A 14,753-nucleotide genomic window follows, 5' to 3' on the forward strand; every position below is an offset into this window, starting at 1 on the left:
AGTTTACAAGTTATGGCCTTATAAACAAATTAACTAATTATTAGTCTGGACGATCCCGAGCATCTTCCACAATCGCACTGATTTTTTTCATGGTAGATTTCATAATAATATATTTTTTTTTAAATTTCAAATTTGCAACCTGGATTTTTTTTATTTTTTAGCCTTAGTTGCAAAATGAACTATACGATACACACGCGTGATATAGTTATATATTATTACACATTCGGAAAGCTTATGAAAAGAGCTTTAAGTTTAAAAAAAAATCGTCAAGATTCGTTGAAAAACAACGGAGTTACCGACTGTCAAATTTATTATTTTCAAGCGAATTTCGCTTTTTTAACGGCAGGACTATGAATATTATTGTCAAGTGACCCTCTGACTTTTGACAATATTTCTTATGCACTTAACATACTTCCACAAATAAAATATTTTTATCTGGGAAAGTACTCGGGTTGCCGGTTATGACTATATTTTTTTTGCCGCTACCAACCTAATTTGTTTAACAATAGCGTCAACTTTGACAGTCTGTAACTCCGTTGTTTTTCAATGAATCTTGATGATTTTTTTTTAACTTTATTTTTCGACTATTCAAGAAGGACAAGCCTCTACGCGAATTTCTTTCTGTTGTTGCTTGTTTCATAAGATGAAACGTTTCCGTGGAAGTTTTCCTCAGTTTCACGTAAAATTTGCTTTGCAATCGTCACTAACACTTAAACACTTTGCACTCAAATAACAATCATGAAAACTAAATGAGATATCAACAATCCAAGAATATGTGGTTACAGAGCGCGTAATTCAAAAAGTTCCGTTATTTTCTGACCAAACCTCGTATGTACTATTGTTAACGTAGCAGTGATTAAACATGTCATTATTTATATTACCAAAAATTGATCCTNATTGCATGCTTATTATCACACAATGGGACAGAATTGCGGCAATTTGTTTAGTTTGCAGTAGTGTTACCAACCGTGCATTGTTTAACATGTAAAATTACATAGTTTACAAGTTATGGCCTTATAAACAAATTAACTAATTGTTAGTCTGGATGATCCCGAGCATCTTCCACAATAGCACTGATTTTTTTCATGGTAGATTTCATAATAATATATTATTTTTTAAATTTCAAATTTGCAACCTGGATTTTTTTTATTTTTTAGCCTTAGTTGCAAAATGAACTATACGATGCACACGCGTGATATAGTTATATATTATTACACATTCGGAAAGCTTATGAAAAGAGCTTTAAGTTTTAAAAAAAATCGTCAAGATTCGTTGAAAAACAACGGAGTTACCGACTGTCAAATTTATTATTTTCAAGCGAATTTCGCTTTTTTAACGGCAGGACTATGAATATTATTGTCAAGTGACCCTCTGACTTTTGACAATATTTCTTATGCACTTAACATACTTCCACAAATAAAATATTTTTATCTGGGAAAGTACTCGGGTTGCCGGTTATGACTATATTTTTTTTGCCGCTACCAACCTAATTTGTTTAACAATAGCGTCAACTTTGACAGTCTGTAACTCCGTTGTTTTTCAATGAATCTTGATGATTTTTTTTTAACTTTATTTTTCGACTATTCAAGAAGGACAAGCCTCTACGCGAATTTCTTTCTGTTGTTGCTTGTTTCATAAGATGAAACGTTTCCGTGGAAGTTTTCCTCAGTTTCACGTAAAATTTGCTTTGCAATCGTCACTAACACTTAAACACTTTGCACTCAAATAACAATCATGAAAACTAAATGAGATATCAACAATCCAAGAATATGTGGTTACAGAGCGCGTAATTCAAAAAGTTCCGTTATTTTCTGACCAAACCTCGTATGTACTATTGTTAACGTACCAGTGATTAAACATGTCATTGTTTGTTTTACCAAAAATTGATCCTATCTCATATTAAGATAGTGTAAATGCAAGTATATGTTTTGATGGTGTTAAAAACAATGTAATCATAAACAAATTAGGAATTTATCTCTTAATTACACACTATTAGGTATATGTCGTTATTTCAAATCGGGATTAACTTTTATTTGTAGCAATTAAATTATCGCTATTGCCTTGATATCCCTGAGCCATAGCAACAACTTTTGTATTAAAATCGGTATTTCTGATAGGATTTTCATGTCATTTTACAGAAACAGCCCATATTTATATTCCTGTATATATGTAGATATTGTGCGCTCTGCACCACAACGTGTACGTATACAGTTTTTATCATTTAATAGCCACATATCAACACTACGTCGAACGTATAACTATAAATTACATAACTAATAAAATATTGTGTACAAACATAATTTTTTACACGCGTCCAAAGCGCGATAAATGAACTGAACTTAAGGTCAACTAGTTATCTCGCGAATCTGCCGCAGATAAACCATTTCTTCCATCTAGTTTTTACGATATATAAGATTGTGTCCGTGCAGGCTAGTTTATTTGGTTCTAGGCTTTCGGCGGTACGTTTCCGCATTTCTTTTTCAATTTATTGTTTGTTTGTTCGGGATGGAAGCTATCACTTTCACGGCGAAGACCAAAACGCTGGAGCTGAACACGGTGCCGGTGCCTAAAATCACCGCCCCCGACCAAGTGCTCATCAAAGTGGCTTACTCTGGAGTCTGCGGAACCGATCTCCATATAATCCAGGTCTGTAAAGTTCTTCTTTTATACAGGATGTGCCACGAGAACGTGCACAAACTTTACGTGGACATTCATTTGATAAAAATAAAAAACAAAACAAATATATACAAGGTTAGTCACTATAATCTGATAACTTATTGTGAGTTTATTATTGAAATTACAAAAAAGTTTTTAATACAAAAGTTTTAGCTTTTTTATGAATTTTTATAATATAGTATTAGAAAAAACAATTGAATAATGGAAATCACTAAATACCCCCTATATATTAGTGCATACGTACATTCGTAAAATTTTTCTCTTTTCAAAAATATTTGAAACTACTTTTGAAGAAACAGGAAGGAAATTTATGTCTGATGGATCGCAGCGGCTATGGACGAGGCACGCCGAACAAACAAATGACTGACGGAAGTCTATTTATCATCATTAATTTATTTCCTATAACAAACTATTTTAAGAAAGAAATAATGTTTAGTGAGAACGAAAAATTTGAAATGCTTCCATAAATACAAGCGCAACTTTTTAGTAACGAAAATGTAATCTGTTCGAAATTTATTGTTGCTTGAATCTGATGAAAAGCATTATTTATTCTTTCTTCTAACTGCTTAGGTGTATTAATTTGTTCACTGTTTTCACTGTGTTGTGTTTTCAATTCGTTTTTTAAGTTTTACTCGAAAATCAATATTTTTTTTAAGGAAGAGGGTAGTAATTTGTAGAAAATTGAAAGATCATTCCGAAAATACCATGGTTGTTACCGTAAAGCAGTGGCGTACTATTTTATTTAGAAAAATATGCCACCGATACCCTGTATGTACGCCACTGAAGCATGTAAATTTTAGGAAAAGGCCTCAGATTTTGGACAATGTTTACAAAAATACATGCGCCCAATTTCAAATTATTTCACTTATTATTCAGCAAAGAATATGAAGTTTCATTTTTGGCCACCATTTGTGGACCACCCTGTATAATTTACAAGAAAATGGTTTTCAAAGTTCGATTTCTCGAAAATGGTCAAGTTTAGGTACAGGATGTGCTATATGAATTTTGTTTAGAATATCGAGAAGAATTGAAATATGGAATAATATACGGGGTGTTCCGTTAAAGAAAAAGCAACTTTGTTCGTCATAACTTTTTGATTGATCCTGTATTCTTAATTTTTCTTTATTTTAATGGATTTTAAAAAACCCTAAAACGTTTGTGTTTTATGATTTTTCGATAGAGATCTTACTTTAGGAGATAATCGACATATCAACGAATGTACGTAGTAGTTGAATTCATGTATTTATTGTTACTTTTGTATATTTATTTTATTCAGATTTAGCTATGTTTTAACCTATTAATTAAAATTCCTTTGAAAACTTGTTTCAATCGCAAAACAGAATTGAATCATTATTATGTATGAAATACGAAAATATTATTATGAAGTCCACCGAAGAACTGTTCTGAGGCCCTTTTCGTTACTTCAGCCATATTAATGATAAAATGTGTACTAGTACAAAATGATATGAGACAAGATTATTATCATCTCTATAATCTATCTTATCTATATCCTCTTCCTTGATTTTAAAGAGAAAAGAAAAAGAATGCAATAAAATCGAATTCAAATTTTAAATATTTATATAGTTAAGTTGTTAAACTTTTACATGATAAATAAATCTCTTATTGGCGCCTAAACTATAACAAAGTTCAACCGTTATCGACAGCGAACGTAAATAATTCGTAGATTATTACTTAACTTTAGATAATTCCAAGCAATTAAACAATTACATATGTGTGTTTCGTTATAAAAACACCAATAGCAATCTCAGAAATCCAATCACGAATTAATTTGAGGTCTAATAAAATATAAATAAAATTATGCAATAAAAAATTCCATGTCAAAGCGATATACGCGGCATGTATAGTTCATTCACAAAACGTTTTGTTTGTAGTATCTGTGGTTTTTGTTTTAGGAGAGCATTAATCTGTTTCATTCCCAAATTCCAGCTTGTTAAACGTAAAGGAGAGACTGAAATAACTACTCATTAGTGTTCTCTATTTTCTGAATACTATTTCTCTTCTATCACTGTGCAAAATTGTTACGCCTCATATTACTTTTGAATGACTCTTTTTTAGGGAGAATTTCCGTGTAATCCGAATAAAACATTTACTTTAGGACATGAATTTTCCGGTAGGGTGGTAGATGTCGGATCTGATGTGACAATTGTCAAAACAGGAGACAAAGTGGCTGTCGATCCAAACGAGTAAGTACTTTATATAAATTTATTGTTACCAAATTAAATTTTTAAAAACTATGTCCTGGAATTCCTCAGGGTTGAGTTTTAGGACCACAAGAATATAAACATGTGCCATAGTGACTCTACATGATCTATTAACAATGTCCGTTATTTTTTTTAGTGGGTGCCACCGCTGCAACTTCTGCCGCAACGGGAACCCCCACTACTGCCTGGTGGGAGGTATCAACAACACCATAGGCATCTACAGAGACGGAGGATGGGCTGAATACGCCTTGGCACCTGTACGTCAAGTCCACAAGATTCCTGAAGCCATAACGCTTGAACAAGGTACGATCAATGACTTAAAATTATATAAAAATTAAGAAATACTTTCTCTTCCATACTCTAGCCGCGTTGACGGAACCTCTGTCCTGTTTATCCCATGGTTGGGACATCATCAGCCCTGTCACTGTGGGAACGAAGATCCTAGTCACAGGTGCCGGAATCATAGGGAACCTCTGGGTCTGTGCCCTCCACCTGCAAGGTCACAAGAACGTCACCGTGTCAGAGCCTAACACGACAAGGCTAAACATGTTGAGGAATCTGAGTAAGTATGCCTGTCTCTCAATAAAGCCAATAAAAAGCCAAGCCTTTTTTTCCCCTTAAACAAGGAGGAGAGGATATATGACCTTTCAAAGGCTGCAAATGAAACAGGTGTTTTGATTCATTACTCAAGAACCATTGACATACAGATTTTAAGTTTGATACAGTGTGGTAGTTTCACATCCTCTTATATCCACTGCTCTGATATCATGCTCAAGATCTTCTGACCGTCGCTTTCTAGTTCTACCTCTACGTCTTCTCCTTAATCTTTTTTGTTATTCTGCAATCCAAATGTGGTCCAGCTATGCCAGTCCTTTAGTTTACAAACCTAACGATTATAGCTCCTTGCATAAGGTCATGAAAGTGATGAACCTACTGGTTCCTACTGGATCTGTATATGCTGTTATCCTGCATAAAGGTATATACTTCTAACTATTCTTCATCAGGGCTTTCTAAGTCCAAGCCTCACACCCGTGTAATGTCCTTTAATTAAAGGAAATTCGCAACTAGTAATACTGCCATTAAGACATCGCATGGTTTCAAATGATTTTTTTCTAATACGTTCACTTCGATCATTTTAACTCAACTGCTGCAACTAGTAATTAATGGGTTTTTCAATAGGCTTGTCAGAACTTGTAATGGTGGCAACCTAGCTGAAAATGTCGATGTTAAACATTGACGACTGTGTTTGAAATCAACAGCGCGTAGAATTAATTCGAATTTGCCTTCAAAAAGAGTGTTTGGTTCCCCATACGTTTCTCGCATACGAATTTATGGTTAATATAATCGACCAACTCAACGGTCTCTATCATTTAGTTGAAAAATTTCAATAAACCGATCACAGTAAAATATCGTTGCTGCAAGCCAGGGTGTGTAAGAGATGATCAGTACCTCTATTTCTCTATTTCCCGTTGTTCTTATGAACTTGGTCCTTCTAATACAACTATGTAGCCAATTTTGCATCACTATCATCTTCTGAATGCTTATAGAGTTCAAATTACTCGCGAACTGAGTCCAACTGGTCATCATTTGCATCAAACTTTTGCGAACTGGACTCAAGAGAAATTGAAACTCATTCCACACTTTAGGAAAAAACAATTTCTTCCCGTGAAGTGCTTTTCTGACTCAATGAATTCGTAAATAAATATAATTGCAGGATTTGGGATATGAAAATCCTCAAGTGATACAGGAGGTGCTTCTTTATTTTCGGAAGGTCACCACTTGGTGTAGTTTTTGGACTCAAGACCTGATCGGAACTTATTTTTTTGAAAACAATGGTGGAAAACGTTTTGTTAATGACGAGCGTTACAGACAATCAATTTATTACAACAGTTTGTATTGTATTGACAAAAATTATAAAACATTACTTTTTAAAAGGTTGAAATGCCCTCATTGCTTATGAAAGAATTTGTATCTCATAACACTTTTCAACCCTCATAAATCTCCCCTGTGCTAAAAAAATTATAAAAAATTTACGTTTTAAATCTTGGAATGCTATAATTGTGCAATAATTTAAAAATGTCATTGGTTCTTTTACCATAACTCGGTTAATTTTGAAGCTATAGTATCCTACAAAAAAGCGTTTTAAAGATAATTTCGAGAGCTATAAGATCGTTTGCATATAAAACTTTTTAAGTCCTTCGTTTTTTAAAGGGAAAGGATCGAAGGGCTCGAGGCAGGTCGTTTTTTCACTAAAATGGACACTTCAAGCGGCGATAGGTCCTTTATTTTTTATGTTATAGGAATAAAAAAGCAAAATATTTGTTGAAAAAAAGCTACATTTTTGTTCTCTATCATTTTTTACGTATCTTTCATAGTTTTAGTTATTATATAAATAAGGCAATTTTTTCAACTTTTACCGTACATTTATCAAAAATACGCATTCTGAACTCGTCTAACTGCTCTTTTTTCCTTAAAAAAATATTAGCAACCCACGTATTTTTGACGATAACTCCTTCAATTTTGCTCTAATTAACTTTTATAAGTACTCATTTTCAAGGTCTTTTTGAGTACCACAAAAAACTCCAGGAGCGTTATACACGTAAAATTAATCCCTTTTCCGTTATTTGACGTTGAATACATCAATTCGGGTATTCCCCCAAAAGAAGTTCCCTTCCACTAATCATATTTCGATTTGTATAGGACATACAACACTATTTAAAAAACGATTTTCTTTGTTTATTTATAAGCTATATTTTGTTCATTTCGCGAAAAATACTTTAAGCGTTTTTTTTTTTCATTCAAAATTCCAAGCTTTCAATCGTGAATAACTAAAAAACTATTGATTTCTCGAAAAAATTCCTCGAATATTTTTTGGTCAAAATTTGATTCTCTATCGATTCCCAGCGTTATTTTTGAAAAAAAAATTTCCACCCCCGAGAAGGGGTGTCAACCCCCAACAGGGTGGAAATCAATCGGCGCTATGTCACTAATGTTCATTGACCTTTTCTCTAACTATCTGCAAAATTTCAAGTCGATCGGTTCAGTTTCAAATAATTCGGAGGTGAAAAGCTTCTATTACTGTACTATATCGGGTGTCCCCAAATTTACGCAAGATTTGAATTTTGCGCCATTTATGCGGTAGTGTTGCCAACGAAACCAAAAAAAAAACAGCGTGACAGCTGACAATTCAGAGTTATTAAAAATGGAGCGCTGCACGAAAGATCAAAGAGTTTTTATTGTAGCGCATATTTGAAAAACAAGGAAGGTTTGCAATTTTCGTACAAAATATTGTCGGAATAAATTGAAATAATTGAAAAATTCAGGAATACTTGATCGATTAGTGATCTTAAACAGTTTGGTCGTTCTTCAACTAGTCGATCAACACAAAACATCCAAGCAGTTTGTGAGAGTGTTGCTGAGAGTTCAGAAACATCAATTCGGTCAATAGACTCAAGAACTGAAGCCTACTGACCACGCAGAGTGAAGAAAGTTCGTTGAATGGATATGGAACAAGTGGATGCTGATTTTCCTCATCATTCTCACTGGTGAGACTCATTTTCATCTTGTGGCTTCGTTAATCGACAAAATTGGCACATTTGGGTTTCAGACCACGAGTGATTGTTGAGAAACAAATGTATCCAGTTTTTGGACTCAAGACCTGATCGGAACTTATTTTTTTGAAAACAATGGTGGAAAACGAGTTGTTAATGACGAGCGTTACAGACAATCAATTTATTATTTCGATGAATTCTAATGTCAACTGGCCACCAAGATCATATGATCTCACCCCCTTAGACTTTTTTCCTACGGAATTATATAAAATTCAACGCACCAATGAAAATTTACTTCGCGAAATGTGTGAGCAAGTTGTCGAAAATTTGATCTCCAGAGTACATTCAGACATACGAAGTCGAGGACATTTAAACGACAGTATGTTTAAAATATAATGTCATCGATTGCATTTTAAAATAAAATAAAACTTACGGGATCACCACTTGCAATTGTTATTATGTCTCACTTTAAATTCTGACAGACGTACTGGAAAACCCAGTATAAGTTGCAGTTTGTTTTTATTGACAATAGCCAATTTGCTTAGAATATTTCAATTATAATCTGAAATTAGCGAAACGAACTTAAAAATCTGCCACAATATTGTTAATTCAACTAGTCAGGTACTGTGATTTCAAAACATAATCCCAAATCATGACCACTTAATAGCAATGTCATCTGTATATGCACATAGGCAATTTATCTTGATTTTATACAAACATGACCAAAAGTTTCAAAATTTTTCCACCTTTCCATAATTATGCACTTTTTATTAAATATTAGAGATAAACCACTTTTATCTATTATTCGCTGCCACCAGGCCCAAACATTATGGTTTATGGACGTTTACTCGTGAACAGTGCATTCTATTAGTACAGTCATTGAAGCTGAAAATCAGCTATAACCCCCGAATTCTTTGAAACTGCATGGATTTGCATGAAAATTTAGAATAAGGCTATTTTTTTTTGTTAGGGGTAAAAACTACCCCTAAGTTAAAAAAATTAAAAAAATTAAATTTTAAGCATTTTATTGATAAAAATCTTGTTCAAGCTCAAAGATTAAATAATGTTCCATGTTCTCGAACATGTTTTATGATATATTTGATCTTTTCGACCCTTTATTTAACCCTTAAAAAATATATATTATAAATGCAAAAAATAATGATAAAAAAATATTTTTTTAAAAATTGGAATGATTAAATCATGTAATTATTTAAAATAAAAGTTACCTTATAGCTAATAAAAGAATGTTTCCCTTTCAACTCCTAAAAACTACCCCTGTATTGACAAAAATTATAAAACATTACTTTTTAAAAGTTGAAATGCCCTCATTGCTTATGAAAGAATTTGTATCTCATAACACTTTTCAACCCTTATAAATCTCCCCTGTGCTAAAAAAATTATAAAAAATTTACGTTTTAAATCTTGGAATGCTATAATTGTGCAATAATTTAAAAATGTCATTGGTTCTTTTACCATAACTCGGTTAATTTTGAAGCTATAGTATCCTACAAAAAAGCGTTTTAAAGATAATTTCGAGAGCTATAAGATCGTTTGCATATAAAACTTTTTAAGTCCTTCGTTTTTTAAAGGGAAAGGATCGAAGGGCTCGAGGCAGGTCGTTTTTTCACTAAAATGGACACTTCAAGCGGCGATAGGGCCTTTATTTTTTATGTTATAGGAATAAAAAAGCAAAATATTTGTTGAAAAAAAGCTACATTTTTGTTCTCTATCATTTTTTACGTATCTTTCATAGTTTTAGTTATTATATAAATAAGGCAATTTTTTCAACTTTTACCGTACATTTATCAAAAATACGCATTCTGAACTCGTCTAACTGCTCTTTTTTCCTTAAAAAAATATTAGCAACCCACGTATTTTTGACGATAACTCCTTCAATTTTGCTCTAATTAACTTTTATAAGTACTCATTTTCAAGGTCTTTTTGAGTACCACAAAAAACTCCAGGAGCGTTATACACGTAAAATTAATCCCTTTTCCGTTATTTGACGTTGAATACATCAATTCGGGTATTCCCCCAAAAGAAGTTCCCTTCCACTAATCATATTTCGATTTGTATAGGACATACAACACTATTTAAAAAACGATTTTCTTTGTTTATTTATAAGCTATATTTTGTTCATTTCGCGAAAAATACTTTAAGCGTTTTTTTTTTTCATTCAAAATTCCAAGCTTTCAATCGTGAATAACTAAAAAACTATTGATTTCTCGAAAAAATTCCTCGAATATTTTTTGGTCAAAATTTGATTCTCTATCGATTCCCAGCGTTATTTTTGAAAAAAAAATTTCCACCCCCGAGAAGGGGTGTCAACCCCCAACAGGGTGGAAATCAATCGGCGCTATGTCACTAATGTTCATTGACCTTTTCTCTAACTATCTGCAAAATTTCAAGTCGATCGGTTCAGTTTCAAATAATTCGGAGGTGAAAAGCTTCTATTACTGTACTATATCGGGTGTCCCCAAATTTACGCAAGATTTGAATTTTGCGCCATTTATGCGGTAGTGTTGCCAACGAAACCAAAAAAAAAAAACAGCGTGACAGCTGACAATTCAGAGTTATTAAAAATGGAGCGCTGCACGAAAGATCAAAGAGTTTTTATTGTAGCGCATATTTGAAAAACAAGGAAGGTTTGCAATTTTCGTACAAAATATTGTCGGAATAAATTGAAATAATTGAAAAATTCAGGAATACTTGATCGATTAGTGATCTTAAACAGTTTGGTCGTTCTTCAACTAGTCGATCAACACAAAACATCCAAGCAGTTTGTGAGAGTGTTGCTGAGAGTTCAGAAACATCAATTCGGTCAATAGACTCAAGAACTGAAGCCTACTGACCACGCAGAGTGAAGAAAGTTCGTTGAATGGATATGGAACAAGTGGATGCTGATTTTCCTCATCATTCTCACTGGTGAGACTCATTTTCATCTTGTGGCTTCGTTAATCGACAAAATTGGCACATTTGGGTTTCAGACAATCCACGAGTGATTGTTGAGAAACAAATGTATCCAGAACGTGTCTCTGGTTGGTGTGGATTTTGGGCTGGAGGCATTATCGGCCCAGTCTTCTTCGAAAATGCGGCTGGTCAGACAATTAATCATAATCCAATTTTTATGCCTAAATTGCAAAATATGGATGTAGACTACATATGGTTTCAACAAATAGGTGCCACATGCCATACAGCCCTGTATGAGTCATTTCCTGTTCGTGCAATTTCTCATTTTGGTGATCAGAGTTGGCCGCCAAGATCATGCGATTTCATGCCGTTGGACTTTTTTCTTTGGGGTTTTTTAAAGTCTAAGATTTATGCCGCAAGCCTACGACCACCCGTGCTTTGAAAGAGGAGCACTGTATCAACGAAATTCAGTCGCAATTAAAAACACACTTTATAAAAAAGGTTCTAGAGGAACAAACTAGAAACATTCCAACCAAATCTATAGAATATTTAAAACTCGCCTTAAAGTAGAATATTTTTTTGAAAGTTGAAACTTCATACTTTATAAAATCGTTTTAGGAAAAATTGTTACTTTCCTCTTTTGTTGCAACTTCGCAAATCGTCCCTTTTTCCAAGTGAGGTTTCAATTATTCCTAGAGAAGTTTGATTTCTTTAAAAAAAATTGATGTGCCTTCACTATTAGCGCCTTTCGGTTCCAGATACTGGTTACAACCTCATAACTCCAGACCAGCTGAAGAAAAACCACCAAGACGACCCAGACTACCTATTCGACCTCATAATTGACTGCAGTGGATTTCCACCAGCCATAGAATACGCTGCAACCCTGCTACAGAGGGGTGGGAAGCTCTGCTGCTTCGGTATTGCCCCACCGCATGGAGAGATAAAGTAAGAATAGGTTAAGTTACACTTCAAGATGATGTAAAATCTTGTATTTCAAAAAGAAAGAAGTACAAAATAAGATATGTGTTATTTCACCGGCTTCTCTTGTTTTTCAGAATCAGGCCGTTCGAAATTTACATGAAGGAGATGAAAATCTTCGGCGTGAACATCAACCCGTTCTCTTTTCCCAAGTCCATTGGCTTGCTAGAGGCCATGGGTGATAGGTAAGGCAAAAAACAACTGTGATTTGAAAGTAATTACAAGGGTGCGTTCCAAACTGAGCAGGACTTTTTAAAAATAAGATCAAAAATTTTTTTGACAAAACAGATTTATTTTTTTTCAAAATGGTTCCCTTCCGACTCAATACATCGATTTGCACGATCTAAAAGCAGGTCGAGTGAGTGTATTAAATCATCGGCCGGGATGTTCTTCAGCATGTCGCTACAAGACTTTTGGATGGCTTCCACGTCTACAAAACGTTTTCCTTTCATCGGCAAATTAATTTTTTCGAAAAGGTAAAAGTCACACGGTAGCAAATCAGGCGAATATGGGGAGTGATTGACAGTTAAAACGCGATTTTCAGTCAACAAATCGGTGACAAGTAACGATCGATGTGATGGTGCGTTATCCTGCAACAAACTCCATATTCTGCGCGATATTTTGACCGAATACGACGAATACGATGCACCAAACGCTTCAAAACGTCAAGACAGAATTGTGCATTAACGAACTCTTTGCCGCCCTTGAAATCTTAAATGCATATCATAGTCTTCACTTTTGACTTCTCCAAATGCCATTTGTTGGGATTTTGCTCGTCCAGCTCCTTCCAATCGACACTTTGTCGCTTGGTTTCTAGAACACATTGAAAACACCACGTTTTATCAACAGTCGCAATGTTGCAAAGCAAGTTTTTGTCCTTTTTGGTCTACTTGATGATGTTCTTTCTCAGCAATTTTTGGTGTCATTCAACTTATGCGGAACAACCCGCGCACAAACTTTTCGGTAGCCCAAATGTTCAGCTAAATTGCGATAAATTGATGTTTTTGAGATGCTCACTTCCAATTCCATGAATCTAAATGAAGATTTTGGCCGACCTTTGATGAATTCAAGCACGGTTTTGATGGAATCTGCGGTGATTATGGATTTCGGTTGGCCAACATGTTGCTCACCATAAGCTTGGTTCATCAGTTGAAACGTTTCAGTAAGTTTTATGAAGTTTAAAACAAAACTTGATATTAACTCTTTATTCGATGCTCATTTTTGTACCAATGACACAAACACACTCATGAAATTTTTGGCAGTACATCAATGAAGGATCTGTCCTTCCGACGCATGTAATTGCCAATAGATGGCGTCATTAGAACTATCTATTTTTGAAAAGTCCTGTTTACTTTGAAACACACCTTGTATACAGAATGCTTAGTAAGTCGATGCATTCCTTGCAGGCGGTTATAGTACAAGTGATTTGTGACATATTTCCTTAATATATCATATTCCGAAAATGCTTAGTTTCCGATCTACAGGGTGTTAAAGTTTTAATTAAAAAAATGTAAATTTATAAATATTGCGGAAACCGCTAAGAATATTTTAATGAAATTTTACAGGCTTTGACAATTAACAACAATACATGTTTTACGATAAAAATATTGTTTTCAGTGGCGTGCGCAGAGGCACGTCTGGATATTTTTAAAGAAAAAAATGATACGCCGCTAATTTTTCTTAATATAAAAATTGTTTTTGAATTCCTTGTTCAATTTGAAAGAGAAAAGGTATCTCAACTGATATTCTTATGACGCACCGTTTTCGAGTAAAAAAATTAAAATCGATTTATTGCATCATTTTTTCCTTTAAAAATATACAAAGACGTGCCTGTGCGCACGCCACTGGTGAAACTGAAAACAATATTTTTATCGTAAAACATGTATGTATGTTAACTGTCAAAACTTGTAAAATTTCATTAAAATATTCTGAGCGGTTTCCGCAATATTTATAAATTTACATTTTTTTTTAAAACTTTAACACCCTGTAGATCGGAAACTAAGCGTTTTCGGAATATGGTATATTAAGGAAATATATCACAAATCACTTGTACTATAACCTACTGCAAGGAATGCATGGACTTACCAAACACCCTGTATTTGAATGGCGAAAATTGGACTGATATATATTGTTGCCCAAAAAAATTCAAAAATAAATCAGTCTTGTATTTCCTTTTTCAGATACCTCAACTACAACAACTTGGGCATCAAGACTTTTTCACTGAATGAATACAAAGAAGCGATAGAATTGCTGAAACAGGGAAAAATTGCCAAAGTCATATTTAAGATTTAAAAAAAATTAAAAGATATTTTCAATACTTTAGATCAGATCATTATGATCCGTTTTTGTTGTCATTATTGTTTTATAAACATTTTTATTCATTTTAAATAAATGTACAAGAAAATGTTTATTTTCT

The 14,753-nt window shown here is 33.7% G+C and overlaps 1 protein-coding gene across 1 annotated transcript; it reads left to right on the plus strand.

Annotated features, from left to right (window-relative positions):
* The first annotated feature begins 2,285 nt into the window (after positions 1 to 2,285).
* On the plus strand, positions 2,286 to 14,753 carry LOC108904881 (D-arabinitol dehydrogenase 1-like). Its single transcript, XM_018707590.2, has 7 exons — positions 2,286 to 2,646; positions 4,753 to 4,880; positions 5,035 to 5,201; positions 5,263 to 5,460; positions 12,118 to 12,304; positions 12,415 to 12,522; positions 14,518 to 14,753. Exons 1-7 carry the CDS (start codon positions 2,506 to 2,508, stop codon positions 14,627 to 14,629), a joined length of 1,041 nt encoding a protein of 346 aa, XP_018563106.1. The 5' UTR covers positions 2,286 to 2,505; the 3' UTR covers positions 14,630 to 14,753.

This window comes from Anoplophora glabripennis, unplaced genomic scaffold (assembly GCF_000390285.2).
Source record: "Anoplophora glabripennis isolate ALB-LARVAE unplaced genomic scaffold, Agla_2.0 scaffold197, whole genome shotgun sequence".
Classification (NCBI taxonomy): domain Eukaryota; kingdom Metazoa; phylum Arthropoda; class Insecta; order Coleoptera; family Cerambycidae; genus Anoplophora; species Anoplophora glabripennis.